This window comes from Meleagris gallopavo, chromosome 1 (assembly GCF_905368555.1).
Source record: "Meleagris gallopavo chromosome 1, MGAL_WU_HG_1.1, whole genome shotgun sequence".
Lineage (NCBI taxonomy): Eukaryota > Metazoa > Chordata > Aves > Galliformes > Phasianidae > Meleagris > Meleagris gallopavo.
Window position 1 is genome coordinate 30,069,144 of NC_139404.1, and position 23,053 is coordinate 30,092,196.

A 23,053-nucleotide genomic window follows, 5' to 3' on the forward strand; every position below is an offset into this window, starting at 1 on the left:
GCTCTCAAGTAAGCTGACATCACTGCTCTAAGAAAGCAGTTTACACTGCAAGCTGCACTATAGAAATACAACTTGAGAAATACTGCTCGGTATTAACAGCAAACATTTTAATGTGGTTTATGAAAGAGGAATGTTTTTAATGCGTTTAAGAAATATAACAATCTGTACAAGTCAAAAGTCCTAAGCAAGCTCTTATACAGTGTCACACCAAGCTCAGCATTTGATTCAGCTTTCTTACCATAGGGGAATTTAAAAAAAAAAAAAAAAAAAAAATCAAGATAAAGAAAAGATTCTTTAAAGCATTTTTGTGATACTTTGAAAATTCACATCTTTTCTACTGTGGGTTGCATAACTCTCTCCCTGTAGCAGACATCCATGGTATTTTAATGGAATTGTTAATAAATCATAAAGCAACTCAAATACAATTACATCAAAGCATTCATTTATAGCCAAGGGACACTAACAGAGTGGAATGACATAGGTTTGCATGCTGGAAGATGGTTTAACTGCATTAACAATTTCCAGCAATATAAACAACCTATTCCCAGCAGACCAAGCAGAAGAAGGACACAGAAGGAACATATTCTCTAATCACGATCACAAGCTGCTCATGCACTGCTGCTCTTATCAGCAGCTTTCCTATCAAAGTACAGAGGAAAACAAGAAAATGCAGATGTGAAGCCAACTTAGATGCCTGCAGAACCAAACTCCTAGATGCAAAGCACATCCACATAGTCAGCCTTTTCTGACTCATGAGAGAAGATGCAATGAAGTGTAACAAAACTATATTTAAGTGTTTGTGTGCATAATCAAGAGTGTCTGCCCTCAGGAGCAGTCTCTGCCTAAAGGGCTTGCAGTCTCCAACCTCTCTGTCAGGAAGACCCGTGCAGCTTAAAAGTAAATAACAGTTGCAGAACCAAAGCCAGAATGAGCCGAGACCATTGCAACGTGTGAAATCTTCTTGCTTATATCTTAGTCAGTGTTACTATACATCCAACAATGCTCTTCTCCCTCCACCAACCTGTCATATTTCTTTCAAACTTTCTCGGTGGAGACATTTTGCTTGGCTTCCACAGATGATGGAATAACAGAAACTAAGCTTATTGAGTATGCACCACAAAAGCCCTATGTTTATTCAGCAAGGTTAATTCAGGTTTATTCCCCCTTGCCTGACACATTGTAAGAGTTACTAAGAGGAAGGGCGAAGAAAAAGGGCTATAAAGATGATTTATACATCAACTCCCACCTCCCTATCAGATAGATGATAAGCACACGTCTGCACAAACATGATAGTGAAGAAGCTGCACAGGTCTTTCATTCAATCACTTTTGTGTCTCGTCATGTTAAGTCTTAATCTAATTTAAAAAGTGAGCACACAGAAGTATATAAAGGCACTGAATAGATACTATTAATTTCTGTGGGTATGTACTGGAATTGGACACAATGTTTACGGCTTACCACGGCAATAGGAAGTATACCCAGCAAATGTGATTATCATGGGAAGACAGGGAGATAGGAATAGGAGAAGTGAAGAGGGCTGGGGGGAAAAAAGTCAAGCAAGACAAAAAAAGAACACATCAGAATTGCATGAAATGGCACAATTGTAGAGAATTCCCTGACTGTTCTCTCTCTGCTCCCATTGTCTCTACCTGATTTCTTTCAGATTTCCTCAAGACAACGAGGTGGCAGTATGAAGGAAGATGAGAAATGCAGAACTCCTTCCAAAGACCTGGGATTACTCTGCACTGTTCTGAATCCTGCAAGAAGCCAGGATGTCTGTGCCCCAGTGTTTTATCCCTCTGCATCATTCATAAGAGTCATAAATGCTCTGTGCTGAAAGTAGAAAATACATAGACTATGCTTGCTTAACAAAAATGAAATCCATGTTACATTAGAAAAAAATATTAATAATATTAATTTCCACCAAATCCAAATGATACTCTCATTAGCAACAGATGAAAGAAAGCATATGTATAGTACAACTTCCATTCGGTGAGGCCAGTTCCATTTGCACACAAATTATTATCTTCCTCACAAGCACACAATTCTAACTGGACTTACTGGGAATGCATGTTGTTACAGACGGTCTGTGCTGCAGTCAGGAAACAAACCCTAGCAATTACATGAAGCAGCCTGCGGTCCTCTCATCCCTCACTGCTACTCTGAGAGACATGGGAAAAGTAGAGCTCCCTGTGCACTAGCAAGAGAGAATCGTTTATGAGGTCTACTCTTTCAGCCCTGTGAATAATTACCCTATGAGTAGGCTGGATGAGAATTTTCGATATATAAAACCATAAAACCATACCTGGGTATTCTATACTCTCTCATTGTGGCTTGAGATTACCCTCAAAAACAGACAAAAACATCAAGACCTGGGTAGATCAGACTGGAAGCCTACTGTTAAGATTACTGCCACATTACCCACCCAAACACACAGCCATCCAGTGCACATAGGTCAGTTCACACTTAGCATAGCAAATAGCTTGCAATTTTTGCATTATTGCTTCTATGATACGTACAGCATCCTTTGCTTGGTGCAGGCACCAGCTGGATTTCTTGAAAAAAGACCACTGTCTTGAAGTATCTTTATACACCAACGCAACAGTGCAAATCTCTCATTCCAATTACCTTTGAATACTAGTGGTATTTGCTTGATAGATCACCAACTGTGCTCAATAAATACAGATTCAAGATTGGTCTTGACATTCGGCTTCTACTAATCATTTTAAGTCTGAAGGGAAATACTTTTCGGGAGCTGGACTTCTTCCATAATAGCTTGAAAAATCAAACTGGTGCATATCAGGCAATAATTTGTGGTTTCTTGACAGTTGCATAAAAATCTCATGCTTTGAACATTTTTAATACACAAAAACAATGACCTAAATTTTTTGATATTAGAGTGTAAAAATATGGAGAAAACTATTTGTGCAAATGAGAAATATTTCTCTAGTTCATTACTTTTGTTTCATTTTTGCTTTTCTAGAATATGTCATTTGCTTGGTTTGACCACAGCTTAATAACTCATAACATATTGTTAACAATCTGTGTTTAATTTCTAGAAGAGTGAGTGAAATGTAATGGACAAAAATCTAATCGCAAAACAGTCCTTGCACTCCTTGGTCTATTTGAAGGTTATAGCATAAAAATGCCTTTAGAAAGAATAATAACACTTATATGGTGACACACATAGCTGATTTGAAGCATGCAACTTAACAAAAATATTGAAAACAACACAACAGACTGTGGGGAAGGGAGGATTAATATGCGACATTCACATACCGTGGTAGGCAATAATAATGATTTACAAATTCAGCAGAACTGATCACCTGAGGATTAACTAGAGTTAATTTAGCTAGGTTTGCATGCAATAATTGTGGAGAGTTTACAATCCTAGAAAGGATGCAAACAGCAGGAGATGGTTGATCTTCAGCTAGAACAGTCAGCTGGGAGGTGATCAGCTGGCAAGTTCTTTAACATCTGACATTGCAAAGCAGTTTAACACTCCATGAAAAGAACCACTGGCTGGAGAACCTGCAGAAACTCAGGCATTCAGACTGCCTCTGCTCTGAGCTTGCAGCAACAGTCACATTTAGGACAAATTTCCTTCTCACATACGACTGCACTCAGAACTTTTGCAAACACCAAAGCCACACAAAGGTTTCCTAAAGGTGTTAAGTGTAGACATTGTTATTACAGTCATGTTTGTGGGATGTCAATTACTACAGTATATCCAAGACAGTAAGTCTAACTTTTAAGAGTACTTACTCCATGGGTCCAAAGGCACTATTCACCAGTCTCAACTGGTACAGCAGAAAGAGATGGAAGCCTTTAATTACTTAAATAATTGAATTACTTTAATTCTTGCTTAAAATTGCATTCATGCAAACACATGGAGAACCATCTCAGGAACTGATCTGGCTATCATTAATCCAGCTTTCCCCATTATCTAAAAAATGTGTTGGAAACAACCAGGAACAAGTTACTAAAGGTAAACAGGAAAACTTCCATACAAATCATCAGCATCCTATCAAACTGCACAGTAAAAACTACCTTCAAATATGGTTTAAAACAAGCCATTTATTACAGATGTTTTCCAGTTCACATTAAAAACAAACAGTTATTAAATGGAATGGATAGCTTGTCTTAGCAAAGCATAGGCTCTTCAGTTTCTGAAGTGCATCTAAAGCTAAACATACAGGATGAGTTAATTAAAAAACAAACTCTTATAGAAGAGCCTTTGAAGGAGGCTTTTTAATTAATGGAGCTCCACAGTTTGTTTTGTGTACACATAATCAGCTTTTAATAGCAGCATCTATAAATCAATTCTACATCTGACCGTAGGTTTGCTGAACTACCCAAATTTAATTCTACTCGTTTGTGAGAAAATGCAGAAGTGCTGCAGGCTACGAACACTCAAAAACATAATAGAGCTAGCTCAATTTTGTTTCATTTTCCTACACAAGTTGAGATCAGCATCACAAGTATAAATTCACATTGTAACACTTCTCTTTATTAAAATTTTTGGCTAATCTTTTTCTTAGCTGGGGATTTCACACAGCTTACAAAGGGCAACAATATCTCATACTGTTTACCTTACATTTTTCCTTTACTTAAGTAACCAATGTAGGCTAACTACTCTCAGCAAATGAGGCAGAATGGGAAGCCAGTCCCAAAGTAGAATCTTTACAAGGTTGAAAGGGTACAATGGGTTTTTAAGTGGAGCACAGGGTATGCAAATTCATGAGCTGCATTCCTGTTACAATGACTGTAGTGAAAACAGAACACAGAAAGAAGTAGAACAATGTTTATTAGGCCAAAACACCACAACAGTGTAATACAGTTTAGAGAATTTTGTGGGAATGTTGATTAGTTTAGCTTTTGTGTGTATATATACACATGTAGATCACTCCAACAGTAATGCCTCCTATTTATTTCCATTAAAGCTACAACAGATACAAAGAGCACAATGACACTGTTTAATAGAGCAAATTCTCAGCTACAAAATGCTATTTTTCAACATGTCACCACCATTAGCTCTGCATTTTCGCCAGTGATGATAAGAGCTTGCACGCTGTGCTCACAAGAATCTGCACCAGCAGAGGTGACCCACTGTTTCACAGCTGCTAAGATGATGTTGTTGCTACCCACACAGTTTCTTTTTCCTTGGCCCAAACAGATGGAAGTCAAAAGGCACCAAAACTGGACTATGTAGTGGGTGTGGTGGAACAGCCCAGACAAGATTGGCAGTGCGCTCCACGGTCCTCAAACTGGTACCAGGCCTGGAGTTATTGTGCTGCAAGAGAAAGGTCACCCAACTTCTCTGGCCTAACTCTGGAGTTTGAGCCTTCATCTTTGTCAGCATCACAATGTAGCTGTCACTTCATCCACTGAGGGCTGTGTCCTGAACTTTTTTTGATGGGGAATTCACACATTGCCACTGCAGGGACAGCTGTTATGACTCCAGTTCATAGGAGTGACACCACGTCTCATCACCAGTTATGATGTGATCCCGGAAACTGTCCCTTCAGCCTCATATTGGTTCAATAAATTCTGAACAACTTGCATATCGTGCTCTTTCTGTTTCTGTGTGAGCATTCATGGGACACATCTGGACCAAACTTTGTGATATTTCAGCCCTTCCACCATTGTTTCCAATACACTGAAGACAATATTCAGCCCTATATACAGTTCTCTGGTCCTAATCTGCCAATTTGCACAGATAAGCTGTCACATCATTTTGTGGTGTGCCAGCTGTGCAAGGGCATCTGGAATGTGACTTGTCTTTCATGTCATTGTCACTACTGCAGAAACTCACTACCCACCACCTTGCTATGCTCACATCCACTGTTTGATCTCCATTAACATTCAGCAACTGTCAATGAATGTCAACTGATGCAATTCCACACCTTTGCTTCATACACACTTCCATGTCAGACATCATTTTGTCAGACTGCCCTTCTGCTGCCATCTGTCATGCAGCAACAAATTGTAACAGAATGTTGGTGAGAAAGTTTCACTACTGCCACACCACCGATATCTGCCTCTGACATCATGGGCCAACACAATAAAATAGGAGGCATTACTTCTGGAGCAGCCCTCATGTTATGTGTGTGTATGCCTGACTCTTTGAACTGCCTGTAAGATACCAGATGATAAACCATTTTGAAAGATTTATCATACAATCATTTGGACCAGAAAAAAACCCTAGGATCAACACAGTTTTCCTACACACTTGCTCATTCCTCCAAAGAGAGTGCATAGCACTTCCATATTGCCAAGTTTTGGTGAACACTATGATTATGGTCTAGCTGTATGTCAGAATCTAACCAGGTATGTGTAGAACTCATGAATGGAGGAGTCCACAAAATATCCCTGATTGGTAAAATGATCCAGAATGATCAGGATTTGGGATTCCTTACAGACTGCATCTACTTGTGTAATTTAGACACCATTGCAGTTATCACTATCAACATGTCTCCCTTCTCCTCTCCATTACAGAGATAGCTCTACAAAAATGTAGGCAGAAAGAACTGCAAATGATGGGAAGGAGAAAAGCAGAAGGGAAAATGCACTTAAAATGAAGCTAAACAATTGACACAAAAACTCAGTTGAAGCCAAATCATTACAAGGGGAGAAATGTCACAGCTTATTCTTGCAGCATTTGGCAAGGGCCCAATTGCCTTTGCTTTGCAATTTTCTCTATTTCGAAAGTCAGCCACAGCTTTGGTAAGTCACCCAGCAAGGGCTTTGCTCCAGCTTCAAATAGGCAGACCTATAGTACACACGCCAAGACCCACAAGTCACAACAGGATATGTTTCCGAATGCACGTGGTTTTCTCCCACTTGTATTGACTGTTCATACAGATATCCTCAATAAGTGTTATTCATACCACTGCTGGCCAAAACTCTAGCTCACCTACAAGCTACATACTTGTATGTCTAAACCTTTTTCCCACGGCTGAGAACACAAAGGTACTCTGGGATGAGATAGGGAGGAAGGTACTTAGAGCCTGGAAATATATGCTAGAATGCAACTGCAGTGTTCCTGATCCCAAATAACCAAATCATTGTCAAGCACCTAACTTGCCTATGTAATCAGAAGTTGTTCACTTACACAAGTAATCATGATTTCATCCAAACAGCTTTGTAATTTTTTCGCTATGGTCGAAGTCCCCAGGCAATATTTGCTTGGTTTGTTAAGCTTATTTTGGTTTTGTTTTGTTTTTATTTTGTTATTGTTTGCTTGTTTAAGTTAAAGGAACAATAAAAATATATATATTAACTACGCAAAATGCAATGAAAACTGAACATATTAAATATGGGGAAAAGCATTCTACCTGACATGATGGAATGGGCCACCAGACCTCAGTCATTCCTGCCAGCTCCTGATATGGATGTCCCTTGGATGTCTCTTCAGGAAAGATTTTGTAAATACAAGACTATCTGGGGCAAACAGTGGCTACAATATGCTGTGCATTCACTGGAAGTTGACAATAATACCACCAAAAATCTGTTTCTGTCTAGAATCATATGGCAAAAGAGACTATTCAATTATTGTTTGAGAATGCTTATACAAGAAGCTGGGTGAAGCCTCTGAGCATTCACTGGCCATTTCTAGGAACCAAGGAAAGCCACATCGAGCTGAATCTTTCTATAATGCTGAGTTTACTATCCCATAGCCTGACCACTGACTTCTCTTGCTAAAATAGTCTCCTTTGCATCCTTGGGTGTCTACAAAAAAATTGTTCAGTGCTACCCACTGAACAAGCTGAGATGATTTTGGAATGTGGGCTATTAAACAGTTCTTTGTAGTACACCCATGTCAAGTTGCAAAATGGGGAGGATGGATCTTTCTTTCAAGCCCAGCCACCTACTAAACAAGCAGAGTCCAGCTGCTACTCTGAAGTCGTGGAATTAATAGTGCAGCTGCTCAGGAGGATTCCTCACCTAGATAAAAGTCAGAAAAATGTTTAAATGGCAGTTAACTTCAGTGTGCCAATAACACAGTATAAACAACAACAGCAGCTTTGCTTGGTTAATAGATCCTCCCACAACAAAGAAATAAATCCAGCCACTGAATTTATACCACTATAAAAATCCAATTGAACACCATGACGAGATACCAAAATTATCTTTTGATCTAGGACTTAACTTGCAGATCACAATGCTAGTACAGTTAGATTCTCACCCTGCCTTTGGCTATGGTTACTTGGCAAAGAAGGAATTTTGACCAGGATGAGAAGTGGGAGCAATTTACTATGAGGCAAAGCAGCCCAGCTATACAGTCAGTGTAAGAGTCAGGCGGACTCTTCCAAAAATATGTAGGGTCTGTGTTTGTGGGTTTCTGATTTTTATACTCAGTAGGCAAAATGTAAATAGGTAAATAAGGAAATAAATACAGTAAAAGTTCTAGTGACAGGATCTACAATAAAGATATTTCTAACAGTAAAGGATGAAAAAGGATGATAAATCAAAATGTAGGAAAACCTGGACCTTACTTTTCTAGTGCTCCAGATAACAAGTCTGTATTCTTAGCAGCAGACTAAAACTGCTGATTTGCTTAACAAACAATAGAGACCCCACTGTGCAAAATTTTTACTGAAACACCTTCCACCAAACTGACAAAGAAAACATCAGTGTGCACTCCTGAACATTTCTGAAAGGAATATGAGTGGTATGTGCATCAGCACAGGGGGGACTGCCATACAAAAGTATTATAAGGAATTTTTAAATGCATATATGATACAGAAAACCACTGTTCCTTGCTTATGAGAAATACTGTCTCCTTCATTGTAACTATGTCATCATGCAAGGCACTATCACCAAGAGAGTGCTATTCAGTGGGGACCTATTATATGATAACAATGCGACAAAGATAAAAGATGACTTCTGCTCATCATGGAAATCCTACCCATAGGAAAATTAAAATGTGTGCTGTACATTATGCATTGCCACGGGTATTTATTATTGCAATGCTTTCTAGTGATTTATAGTTTCTGGGTTATCAATTATAAGCTGCAATAGTTTCTTTAATTACTACTTTTCCCTGCTTTATATTCCACTATTACTATCAATTCATCTTTAAATTCTGAAGTCTCGGTATTTACTGCCTTGTACGTAATACCAGGTGCTGCTAGTTACAAAGATACTGTTTAGGTTTTTCAGGTTCCATACCACTATAAAACCTATCATGTTTGAATAAGAACACAGAAGTAGTGCAAAGTGGGATTTCTGTCTGCTTCCTCAATTTAAAGCAGGTTCCAGCTACATTTAAAAGGCAGCAGCTAGTATAGCTTTATAAATAGACATGTATATATACATGCACACATTCACACCCCTTTAGGCACAAAGCAGCTTTCTAGAAGTTTTGAGAACACCTTGAAACCTGTAAAGGAAATGAAACTTGTCTTATTTTCCTTGCTGCTGCCATCTGTGGCATATGCACCTAGTTATGCTTGGCTGCATGCTGTCATATGAGCACATTGTGTCAAAATGACCTAACAACAAACGAAAATATCACACCAGGTGAGGCTGTTAACATTGGGACACAGGCTGAAGAGCACAAGAATATAATGCATCATATTCCAACCCTATCGGTACAATAATAAGGGCATGACACACACGAGAACTGCTAAAAGACTGGATTTACTTCCAATCCTTAGCCATATTGCATGGGCAGAAATTGAAAAGTTATGCAAGTGATGCCAAGGGGTGGACAGGAGGAGGAAGCAAGGCTGTTAGCCTTTCCCAAATGAAAAAAAAAGCAGATTACCAAAGGTAAGCAAAGTCAAATGAATTGAAAATAAAGTACAACCCAACATCAGTAATAAACCACACAAGTAGATGATGCTGGACTTAGCTCAATCCAAATTACAAGACCTACCCTCCTTCCAGAAGATATGACACAACTCAGGCTTCTCAAATGTACCATACTCCAGTGGTGAACTTGGCCATGCAATGACAGGCTGTAAAACACCTGGGGCACAACCAATTAGGCTTATGTTTGGTGTAAACGCTCCTGCATCCTCTGAGAAACACACCATAACTCTCACTCAATCCTCACTGTGGTCAACAAGACCTACCCGTAGTCCCTGGTTCAGTCATTCTGACTCAAAAGCTCCTTTCTTGTGACCCCTATGCTGCTCCCAAATGGCCTACCACCGGCACCCAACATTTCACAGAATCTTTTAGGTTGGAAGGGACCTCCTCAGATCATCTAGCCCAACCCCAAGAGTTTGCAGGTGCCCTGGATGTTATTAGCTTTCTTCTATATGAAGAATCTAATGGTTTATCACTCTTTGCAACGGTTGGGAGCTCTCATCCTCTACATTTGGCTTTCTGGGGTATAATTGTTTTCAATTTTAAAATTTCAATTTTCAAACTCACTTTTGGGTTGATTGCCTTTGACTCACTGAACTTCTAAGCATTACGGCTGAATTATTTCCATACAAGGCAATTACGAAAGCATTAATATGAGATCCATCTTTTTCCAAACCACCACAATGATGTGCTCTGCACGGAAGACTGAATTATGACAGAAGAATGATCAACAGCCACCAACTTCAAGATTTCCAGAAAACCTGAACCTTCATCCCATCAACAAGGCCAGCACAGCTTGCCAGGCAGAGGGAGTGAAGCCAGTAGTGGTAAAAAATTGCATCTGAAGCATGCCAGATACATCCAACAATGCTGTTGCTAGCCACAGGTCTCTGGCAGTGGCCTGAGCAAACAGCAGCAGATGGGAAGGGAAGACAGTAGACAGAGGAGAATTTGGGTTCCAGCAGGAACAAGGAGGAAACACCAGCTGGGAGAGGGCGCAGTTAAGGGGAAGAGAAGGGCACCAGAGCCTTCAGTCTTCATGGCATTCTCAGAAAAATCACCGCTATCCTAATGCCTGTTTTCATGCCAAGTAAAGGAAAGGTTAGAGGGAATTTGAACTGGGGATGCCAAGAAATACCACACACACAGCTCAGTTACGAGCAAGGCAGGGAAACAGAAAGTACATAAGGGATTCAAGCTATAGCTCCCAGAGTTCCCAGGAAGCTGAAGAGGCTCAGAATTCAGATTCTCCTGCAATAAATTTCCTTTTAAATCAGGTATTAAGGTAATCCATGCTTCTATGAATGCATCTGCTAGCCCCAGTGAACTAGCTACAGATTTTACAATGCACTCACAGTTTATTATCTTGGTTGGGTGAAAATTACAAATGCTTCCAAATCCTGACTTCCTCACTCTTGTTGGTTTGTTTCAATCAAATACCATTAAAATATGCTCAAGCACACCAAAGTGCAGTTTGAGGGAGAAATCAAAGGCACAAGTTTGATTTTAATGAGAATTGTGTGTCAAATCCTGTATTGAGTCTTTGGAAATCTCTTCCTATGCTAGAACAACTCCACCAAAATCCCAGATTTCCAGAGTTTAGATAAACATGAGGTAATCCACTCCATCCTTAACATAGCAACTGAAAGTCACACAATGACTACTACATAGATAATGCTCCCTAGACATTTTCATTTTATACAATCAAGAATATGGATTTCCACCACCTCCTTCCAGTAGCTATTCCAGAATCTAAACTAGTTCACTGTGAATGTCTCCTTTTAACTGAAATCCTCCCTACTTTTAGTATCATTATATTACTCTTAACTCTACTTTTTTGAATACTAAATAATTCCTTCTAAACCTCAGAGAATTTTCTAATACCAGACACTTATCATATAACACTTTTGTCATTGCTTGGACAAGCGGTACACATTCAGTTCTTTCAAAGTCTTCTTTTGTAAGCCAGCCCTTTTCACTGTATAATCAGGTTTTTTCTGTTGTTCTCTTCACTCCCTGCAATTCATTGATTTTTTTTTTTTTTTGAAAAAAAAAAAGAAACCCGGAGTGAATACAATATCCCAGACATAATCTCAGTGTTTTGTTTTGTTTTGTTTTTAAATAGAAATAAACCAAGCTCTCTTACTGGCATATGCTCTCCTTATATATGAAACACTAACAGTATATGTAGAAATTCTTGGAAAAAGCATTACTGAACAGGTCCAGATGTATTTCCTCAAGTTTATTCCACCTTGACTGAGTGTTGAACAAAGCAAGAGGCAGTTACAAGGGATATGAGCCAGAATGACAGGAAATCTGAGTTCCTTTGGGACAGCTTTGGCTCTACACAGCAGTGCATGTTTAAGGAATCATTAAAACACATATTATTGACCTATAAACACAAAAGATTCTTCGGAATCTCTGGATTGTTATGCAACTGTGTTTGGAGAGAGACTATCAGACTTCCAGCCATGGAATTGAGGCTAGTAGATCTCTCCTTTTTGTGACTCTTGAATAAACATTACGGATGTTACCATTGTCTAATTATCCTTACACAAGCATTTATGCTGACAAAACAGTCTAAACATTACCCTAACAAAGTGAATAACTCAAAAAGTAGAGGTCTTTTTTCTCACTACACTCTCTCTGCATTTTTAGAGAGGGAAATTGCCACTTAAATTCCGCTAAAAGAGTTCTCAGTTATGGATCACTAGCAATATTGATTGTAATGGCTCCTTTGGAAACATTACAGTCTATTGTAGCAGTGTTGTTGCTGCTGCAAATATGTTAATCAGCTGAAACCTTTTTGAACACTGTCTTCAGAATTCTCTTTCAGTCTGCTCATCCCTCATACCATGTTCATTGCTTTAGCACCTTCCAGCATGCAGAGCTGGGAGTGGCATCTCCCAAGACGATAGAGTCACAGAACCCCTAAGGTTTGAAAAGACTTCCATTATCCAGTCCAACTGTCCACCTACCACGAACATTTCCCCACTAAACCACAACCCTTACTACCACATCTACAAATATCTCGAACACCTCCAGGGACAATGACTCCACCATCTCCCTGGGCAGCTCATTCCAATGCCTTATCACTGTTTCTGAAAAGAATTTTTTACTAATATCCAACCTGAACCTCCTCTGGCATAAATTGTACCCATTCCCTCTTATCCTATTGCTGTTAACTGGGAGAAGAGCCCTGCCCCCACCTCGCCATTTTCTCTTTTCAGGGAACTGTAGAGAGCAATAAGATCTCCCCTAAGCCTCCCCAGTGGTTTATACAGCTCCAGTTCTCTCAGCCACTCCCCATAAGACTTGTACTACAGACCCCTGTTTACCTGAGCATTGACCAGCACACCCAGGTCCATTTCTTCCACACAGTCCTCCTGCCACTCTGCCCCAAGCCTGTAGTGTTGCCAAGGCAAGATGGCACAACCCAGTTTCCCAACCCTCAATTCTCCCTGAAGTCATGAGGATCACTCACCAAAATAAAGTATGCACCAAGAAGAGAAAAACAAAGAATTGCTTAATGTAATAAATAGTGAAAACAAAACAAAAAGGCTACAATATTTTTTTTCCACCCCAAATTGCTAACACATTGAGACAGAGGTTATGCCAAAACAGATGGACAGAAAAAAAGTAGTGAAAAATAATCATTTATCCCCTTATTCTTCACTCCCGCTCAGCTCTGCTTTGGAAGTTAAGGTGAAAGAACACATCTGCTCTGGGGGTCTGCACCCTGGCACATGGCCAATCATGGCAAAATTCAGAAACTGAAGAATGACTACATGAAGTGCAGCTTCCCATGACTGCCATATATATTCTCCTACTCTCATCCACTGGTTTTAAATAACTTATGAGCTCACTTTTGTGCCTCCCCAAAGATGCAGCAAAGTTAACCAATCATAGAGATATTTTTCCAAGGCAGCATCCACATACCCTGGAGAACACAGGCTAGATGAACACAAGCAATAGAGGGAATGTAGGAAACCTAATTCCCAAGTCTTACAAGCAAAAAGTAGGGTTGTGTGAAAACGAGAAGATACAGACATTGAGAGTGATCTATGTGCAGGAACATATGGGAAATGCTGCTGTCTTCTCTGAAACCTCACTAAAGAACAGTGCTGTAATTATGGGTGGGAGGGGAAGTAAAAAACATTAAAAAAATGAACCTAGCTGGTGTCAGGCCTTATTCTTGACTACAGAACTACATCACAGTAAAAGCAGTTACATAAGGGCAGCAAGAACTCATTATTCCATATCATAGCCCCTTCACGCTGTGCTCATCTTCAACTTTCAAGCACAGAGAGCTGAGCCCTAGGATGACACCAGCCACAGCATGGGGACTGGACTTGTGATACATCAGAAGCAGTCTGACTGTAAATGTAGAAACATGCAGCCTCCACCCATTATTAATGAGTATGAATTGTTTTGAGTGATACCGAACATCAAAACAAGGCACAGTTACTTGAATTAACCTGAGTAAACAAACTGTCATAGAAAAGGCAAAGTTTTAGACAACTAGCACTGTCCCAATAGAAAACAGAGCCCCACAGGCTTCAACAGGTTGCAGGTATTAGAAGCAACCTGACTGTGAAGAACAGCAGGTCAACAGAGAAGCCCATGAGAACATACACAATAAATTGGACATTCCTCCAACAGGAATCAAATGCTTTGTCAAGTGCATAGATAAATATGTGCACTCATCTCCCTGCAAAGGCTGAAGTAGCAGGAGAGGGAAGGTTTAACCATCCCATTAAGCCCTTGCAACATTGTGGAATCCTGCTGCTTAGCACAATACCCCAAGGGATCTGGGCAGATAAGGCACAGGGTTCACATCAGCAACTGTGTGTTGGCTGTAGCTTCTTTCACAACCCATACTCTTAAGAACTTAACAGACCAAAAGGTGCCCAGAGTCTACATCAAAACACATGGCACAAGTACATCCAAGAGAAAAAGAAAAAAAAAGAAAAAAGAAAAAAAAAGTCTATAGAGAGAATATTTAGTTTCTGCCTATTTCCCTTTCTCCCCTAAAAACTCACTGTAGAAAAACAAAGAATACGAACAGAAAAGAAAGTTTTATGTATTTTCTCTAGCAGCTGAAATCACATCTAGTAGGATGAAATCACTTCTACAGCCATAGTTAAAACAGCTTTATTGCTCTACAATTAGATCCTCACAATGCTTCATATGCCCAATACACATTTTCAGCAGCATTATTTACTTTCAACTTTCAGCCGTAAGACAGTTACAATCCTTAAGTGCTACAGGTCAAGTTATCTGTCATTTCTTAATGTAATTTTATATCGGCCATGCACTAATAACTATTTGTAAGTTTTTCCCCAGAAACCTGAACCTGCAGTATACCAGGTCCCCACTCACACCCCGTTTCTCAGCCCTACCCTATGCTTTACTAACATTACAAGCACCAGTCGTAAGTCCACACTGTTGAAGCTTTGTTCTTCCAGTAACTTCCACATTATATTTTACAGAGAAGCCAGCTTGGCACTATTTAACTTGCAATGACAGTAGGCATATTTATGATTATTTAGCAGTTAAGAATGCACATGGTTAAGAGGTGGATAGGGAGATGATAGCTCTGTGTGGGCACGGCCCTAGGGAACATGGCTAAGTGATGGGACCTGGAAAATCAAATGGATAGCTTGACTTGATTACACCTCCTTGCTAACAGCGCTGATGGAAGCAGGAGGATGATAAGCATTGAACTTCTCCCTCCAGGTAAAGGGAGTGCCTTCCAGCTGCAGCTCCAGCAGAAGCAGCCCAGCTTTCCAGGACTCCCTCCATCGCACCCATCCCAGCCTCACAGCACAGTTGACCACAGCCTTGGCAGCACCATACCACAACAGTTACTGCTTGAACAGCAGCAAAGAGCTGCAGAGGTGACTTGGGCACGTGCAAAAGGAGGAAGGGACAGAGGGCAGCAGTGGGACAGTGTATCCTGTTGTTCCAGCTACACCAAAACACAGATGTATCTCTCCAGCTACTGAGTTGTCAGAGAATAATTGCTTACACCAGATATTGAAAGAAACTCCACCACTTACTAAAATGAAAATGCGTTATCTCAGTTGTAAGCAAAACTAAGTGCTGAGGGGCTTTCTTTGTCTGTTCAAAACATGCTGGGAATTTTAATTATCTAAGATAATCTTCATCTGGAGGTCCCACATTTTGAAGGTTCAATGATTCTGGGAAAGAAACCAGATTGCTCCAAGACAGGAGAGCTGCAGGCAGGTACTCACTGCAGTGAGCCATGCCAGCTGCCAGCAGAAGCACTCCCTCCCCCAGCTCTGTTCAGGCTCCTCTGGGAGATGATTCAGGTCTCTGGGACAGCTGGAGACAGGGTTTTGCAGGGGAATCTAATCCATGTCACTGTAGCCAGCCAGGCTAGCTGTTGAAGATGGCTGACTCTGCCATCAGCAGATTAGAGAATGCTCATATGATCTCTTGCATAGGGAAAGTTGTGGGGACAGTAACCTCTGGCTCCTGGGCAGCAGAAAGCAGCTGGGAACAGTAATATTTTCAGTAGGCTCAGCTGGAACCAGAAAGAGCATCTGTCCATGTTTTCAACGACAGGTGGCAAGGAAAAAAAAAGTGTGTGAAGTGCATAGCTAACCCCAACCCTATTTCTATAATGAGAGAAAGTTTACTGACATCTTGCTTTAAAGCTTTATTTTTAGCTCTTTCATTTAGTAACGTTCAGAGATGGTATTACAGGCCAGAACACAGTGATATTTCCAGAAATATAAGGCATATTTATACCTAACAATGTCTTGCTGTCATTTTCACAGAGTGGGCTAATGATTCAGTCACGCAGCAATATCTAAAATCATTTACACCATGAGGAGGTGCATTTTAGCGTTGCACTTTTCACTTCATCAGCAGTTTGTGCCAGCAAGACCCAATTCAAACACCAGCAGCACTGAGTCCTTCCATGCAACACTGACAGATTAAATCATTCTTTCAGTGTTGTAAAGTACATTAATCCACAATACGTTGCCTCTAGGACTGTCCCTCCTCATCAGAAATATCTAAGCAGTTACGACTTGTAACCATATCAATAGTTCTATAACCTAACCAGTAAAGAAAAAAAAAAAAAAAAATCTTTTGAATGATTTCTGAGCTACATTCAGATACACAAGCTCTTACATTTTCATGACCGTCATGCCCTTTTTACATTTTCCTTAAATAAGTGTTCCTGTGCTTGTAACCATCTGACTGCACTGTTCTGCCCTCGCTTCTCTGAGGAGCACATACACCTTTGATGTGCATATATTCTCTTCACACGTTGTTTTGCTCCCATTTTCACTTTCTGTGCCTATTTGCACTTGATTTACTGTGCACCTTCTCTACTTTCTGCTGCTCCTAGTGGTGGTGGTAGAAAGATGTGTCCAGTACTGCATGAGACAACAAAAGTCCTATGCGTAGTATTGACTTTCAACTGTAAAGCAGCTAGTTTCAGTGAACCAAAATTATTGCCAAAACATCATAACAACACAGAGTCTAAAGAGAGGAGGGAAATTCACAAAGCAGAGAGCCAGGAGGAGACCTAGTTACCTGTGCACCCCATAGTTAGATTCTCACATCTGATAGCACTATTTCCTATTGCAAGTTGAAGCACCCAGTGTCATACATAGCATGTGCTGGAGGTCACACCAATGCTCAGGCCAGACAATACCAAGGCCAAACATGTCTGACACATCCAAAACCCTTTGTTGCTGACACCTGCACCTCTTCAAGTGTGCATGCAAGACTTGAATATTCAATGAGGGCTCTTATAGCAATATGAACTTTGTATTTGAGTGGAAAAATGGCAACATTTACTTCCATCTCCGCTTATCACCTCAAATTGTATTAATGTGGTATATTTATAAGGAAAGAGTAACAATTAGTAATCCTCAAAAAGGAATTCAAAGCCTTCTTCAAATACATTTTACCCAGTCCTTTGATTTGGGCTTTATCCTAAATGCCATCCCAATTTTGCAAAGTGAAAACCAAGGTATTGAGAATTTCACTGGCTTGCAGAAACAGTCATCACCAGAGGAGGTGGCGGTATAAATCTGACTTCTGTGCTCTGACCAGAAGAGCAATCATTTTCCTCTCAACATATTTTGACATCATAATATCTGCTGTTGGCTAGGAAGTGCTGGCAGATGTTCATACCTAATAACAATAACAACAATAACATTTTGGAAGACTTCCTCCTGCTTTCTATTCATAATTGTAAAATGTTCCAGTGTAGCTTATGGGAAGATACAATTACTTTGTAAATCACTCTCCTACACAAAAATAAAATCAAGTACCCACTGCTATGCAGATCATAACTGCATTCTGCTGCTGCCAACCCATACAACCAAGTAGCATCAGGCACTTAGATAACTTTACAGTGTGCAAATCCCCATTGTGCGTCTTTGAGTTACCTGTTGACAACACAGCCTACCACTTTTGTAATCTTTCTAAAATAAAGAGCAGCATTTAGGCTTTCAGCATGTGTTAAGTATATAAAGCTTTATAGCAGTTAGGAACATGCTCTATCAAAAAGGCTAACACGTATGTTGTACAAGAAAATGTTCGTCTTCTAAAGAAAGAAACCAAAAGAAAAAAAAAACACAGGTTAAAGCTTAAAATTATCTGTCCGTAAACTAACTCTGTCATCTGTTTCTTTTTTTTTTTCTCCCCAAGATCATTTAGCTGGAATAAGGCAAAAATAAATTTGAAGTCACCAAGAACATATTTCTAGTTCACACACAGCAAATACACTATGTTAAGAGATGTGCATTGCAACAATGCTCCTACAGTGTCAGCTCCAAGAGCAGAAAAAAAAAAATGACTATATGGACCAGTGGTCTGGTGGAGTAGGGCAACATCTGCATTTCTAAAGGCAAGTCAGAAAAAAGAACATCTGCCTTGTTTGGACCCTGTTTTGTATAAGGATATCAGAGTCCAGTGCAGTAACAGAACTCTATTCAGTCCTGCAGGGCACTGAAGGATGCTGAGCGCCTTCAGCCACCATCAGATCTCAAGGTTTTGTCCACTTTATCTCCTAATTCCTCTCAGGGAAAGAAGGGGTTTGTGTGAAAACTTAAACTCTTACCTGCTTTTACCACAACTAAATCGGCAGCCTACTTGTGAACTGCAAACACTCATACTTACAAAAAAAAAAAAAAAAAAAAAAAAAAAAAAAAAGGAAAGGAAAAAGCTTATAAAAAAATTCTTCAGTAACCAAACAGTCATTTTGTCCCAGCGTTGGGATAACACGCAACAAGAAGAGTTCCTCTTACAGAGCTCTAATAATATCAAGGCTGAAGTCATCGGGAGCTTTGGTTCCCCCACTATAGAATGAGGGGTTCTCAACTCCCCTACCGTACCCTAAAAATTAGGGCTCTTTTAGGATGGGCAGCACACAGCACACAAATGCATCGCCGTGCTGAGCGGCCACCTCTCACAGAAGGCAGTTCCGAGGCTGCAAGCCCGCTGCTGACGTTCGTAACAGCAGCTTCTGCGGGTGCTGCCGAACGCACACAGCCGCGCACCTCCACATTCGTGTCCACAGTGACACACACTGGCTGCGCACGGAAGGACACGGCTACAGAGAGCCTCGAAAGAAAGAAAAAGAAAAGAAAGCCTTTGGCAACTATTAGCTTCTGATAAATTACCTCATTAATGCAAACACGAAAAAAAAATTCCCTTTCCAGATCTTATCTCCCTTTCATTATAACTCTTCTATAGGGGGAGCAGCCTCTTGCCTGTTGCACCAGGAATTGATGCAGATGAGTGCTGAGCTCTGATGTGACACCAGGAGCCAACACCAAGTCCCTCTGTTTTAAAACTACAGCCGATGCAGGGATTGCTCCTGCTCCACCAGGAGCTGTGCTCCTTGCTCTTCTTTAGCCATGTTTCTCGTGAGCATTTCATCATCTTTCACAGAGGAAATTTGTTCCTAGAGGCTATTTTTAGGCTTTTTTTTTTTTCCCTGAAGATGGAGATTTTTCCTGAAAATGTTCTTGACTCCAGCTTCATTGAAGGCATAGTATATTATTAAAGTGGACACTAAAAATGAATGAGTGTAGGTATCATAACCTCTACCAATAAATCCAGTGTTCACTGAGAATTATTTCCCAGACCTATCTGCATTACAATACAGGGAAGCTTAAGTATTTCAGAAGAAATCTCCTAACTGTATTTTGAATGCTAGAACAAGAGCACCTCATTATTTCTATTCCCAACAGAAGAAAGAATAACCACAAGCACTACAAGAAGCCCAAACTCAGCCTTTGTTTCCCACGATGTGTACAGCACTGACGCTCACAGGGGCCGCTTTGCCCTAGTGAAGCCGCAATTTTTATTTCCAGCCATCTGCCTCTCTCCTCCGGGGCACTTCCAGCTCAGCATTTTGCTGGATTCACGTGAAACTTTCAGGGACCGCTGCCTGCGCTGGAACTGGGGGATGTTCAGCGCTTCCCAAGTAAAGCAGAAGAGTGGGTGGTGCCATTATTCATCGCTGCACCCCACGACTCACAAAACAAGCCATCTGCCATCCCCGTTCCTGCTGTACTTTAATTAAGCGTCTCCCAGTTAAAGGAAGGAAAAAAAAAAAAAGAAAAAAAAGAAAAAAGAAAAAAAGAAAAAGATACAGAAAAAAGGAGGGAAAGCGGGGCTGGGGGTATGGAGCAGAGGACAGGCAGGAGGGGAGCGGTGCACCAGAGCCGTGGGGCCGTACCTGGGAAGAGGAAAGCTTTGCTCCCGTTGTGCAGCCCCGGCACCTGGCGCACGCCCGCCGCGGAGCCCGGCAGCCCCAGCTCCGACAGCACGTCGATCTGCAGCGAGGGGTCCACGCCGAAGCCTACGACTGACCCAGAGAGTGCCGTTAACCCTCCCGTCGCCTCCGCAACTTTCCGCCGGGACCCGGCGGCGGCCGAACCCCGCACCGCCCGTCGCCGCCCGGCCGCCGCCTACCTGGCCCCAAGCAGAGGAGAAGGCAAAGCGTGCCTAAGCCGCAGCCGGACTCCATGGTACAGCGATGCGCTCAGTCCATAGTCCCCCTCCTCCGGCTGCTGCGGGTGAAAAACCTCCGGGGCAGAGGCTGGACGCCTCCCCGCCTCTCACCGGGAGGAGCGGACCCCCCGCCGCCCCGCAGCGCGCATCACGCCGGGCGCACACAAAGGCGAGGGCGGGGGGCCGGGGCCGGGCGGGCAGCGCAGCCCCGCGCCGCCGGGCAGACAATGACCGGGCTCCCGCCGCCCTGCGAGAGCGGCCGCCGCTACCGGGAGGCGGTGCCCGAGCCCCGCAGCTCCCGCCCCGCCGCCGGGCACAGCCCCTCGGCCGCGAACCGCAGCCTCCCCCCGGCTCCCGCGGGAGCGTCGCTCTCCTCGCCGCCGTCCGGCGGGGACGCGGAGCCGGCAGGAGGGGCTCCCGTTTATCCGCGGCCGCGGGAGCCGCCCACCGCCCCCACCGGGCCGGGCCGGGCCGAGGGAGGCGCCGCCTCACCCCGCGGAGCCCTGCTGACCGGGGGCGGCGGAGGGCGGCCGGAGGGAGACCCTCGGGGCGTTCCCGTGCTGCCGCCCCGCTTTGTTTTCGCCTGCCCGGGCAGGAGTACCGCCTCCGTCCCATCTCGACGTGACACCGTCCGGGCGGAGGGGAAAGATAAATTCGGGGGTAGGGAGAAGGAAACGGGACGTGTGCGGAGGTTGGCGGGGATCGCGGCCCGCGGAGGTTCTCTGCAGGACGGTTTCACGTTGCCCTGCAAAGGTCCCGTCCGCAGCCGCTCGACAAATCTCCTGCTCCCCAGCTGTGACATTTCCATGGCTCTCTTTGGGGGAGGGGCGCTAAGAATATCTTCACCCTTACCTTTCCTTCCTCTGAAGACTAGTGGTGGTCAAAGCCACAACACCCTGCTGCCAATTGTTCCAATTTTGCTGAGTAAAGAATTGACTTCAGTTTTTTTTGCCAGCCCCATAAGAGTGCCAGCAGGATCTTGAGGTCAGCCCATGATTTCCTGCAGTGCTTATTGACCTTCCCCCAACTTCATCTTTTATGATCTTTATAAATAATGAAGTCTTTACAACTAATCCTTACAAACCTTTCCAAATGGTTGCCCAAGGAGGTTGTGGATGCCCCATCCCTGGAGGCATTCAAGGCCAGGCTGGATGTGGCTCTGGGCAGCCTGGTCTGGTGGTTGGCAACCCTGCACATAGCAGGGGGGTTGAAACTGGATGATCATTGTGGTCCTTTTCAACCCAGGCCATTCTATGGTTCTGTGATTCTATAATCCAATGACTGAAAGAAAGTCCTTTTCTCAGATAAGACCATGGAAGGTAATGGTAGATTTCCTTTCCAGGTCAGACCATCCAACGCAATCCAAAGCAACGCTTATAGCAAACACCTTTCCTAAAAGAAAAAAAAAAAAAAAAGGAGAAAGAAATGTCTACAGGTGAACAATGAAAACTGTCCCTCAACACAAGTCCACAACCCAGGCATTACACAGCACAAGGAGATTCTAGCTCCATCCTGATTACACTGACACCTCTTCCACACCAAAACTTGTCTCTAGCATGTTGGTGAAGTGGAACCATGCTTCCAAACACCTGGAACCTATCAGCTGTCAGGCAGAAGGGGTGCTTTGCTGTGGGAGTGAATGGACACGGACCACATGTTGGTGGTTGTATTCATTCTACTTCAGTCACAATGGTTGAAGATAACTGAATCAGAAACATTTAATTTGAGAAGAAAGAGATTCAAAATCTGAAGCGCTCATGGTGCATAATAATCCTCAAGCTGAGCCAGACATGTAAGTAAACAGAACAAGAGAGGCAAAGATCTGTATTTAATTCCTGCATCTACCAGCAGCCGGTGACAATTTCTGTCAGCAGGAGCTGCCACTATAAAGAGGTGAGCTTGGCAGAGCCCTCCCCTGGGATAACACAGCTCTGTTCCAAGGGACCTTCGGAGAGTAGCCATTCATCTTCATGTCACAGACACAAAAAATCACTGCACACAACACACAGCCACACTGCCATGTCTGTTCCCTGTTATCCCATGAGCCCAGGGCAGACATTATCCATGTCATGCAGAGATGTATTTCTGCTTTGTGCGATATGAACAGTGACATAACTCAGCTAACCCAGAGCCACGTCAGCTGTAGAATCAGACTTTCTATCACTGTAAGGAATATGACATTGAGGATTTTTCATACATTTTGCTGAATCTAATAATACATTTT

General features: G+C 42.2%; 1 protein-coding gene across 3 annotated transcripts in view; it reads right to left on the reverse strand.

Moving 5' to 3' along the window:
* Nucleotides 1-21,016, reverse strand: part of NELL2 (neural EGFL like 2) — a 145,240-nt gene extending 124,224 nt beyond the window's left edge. For all 3 annotated transcript variants that reach the window (XM_085219879.1, XM_085219875.1, XM_085219870.1), the window contains exons 1-2: nucleotides 20,791-21,016; nucleotides 20,555-20,683 (exon numbers count right to left, since the gene is read on the reverse strand). In XM_085219879.1, the coding sequence (XP_085076005.1) occupies nucleotides 20,555-20,683; nucleotides 20,791-20,845 (184 nt within the window). In that variant the 5' untranslated portion in view covers nucleotides 20,846-21,016. The remainder of the gene's footprint in view (nucleotides 1-20,554; nucleotides 20,684-20,790) is intronic.
* Between the last annotated feature and the right edge of the window lie 2,037 nt (nucleotides 21,017-23,053).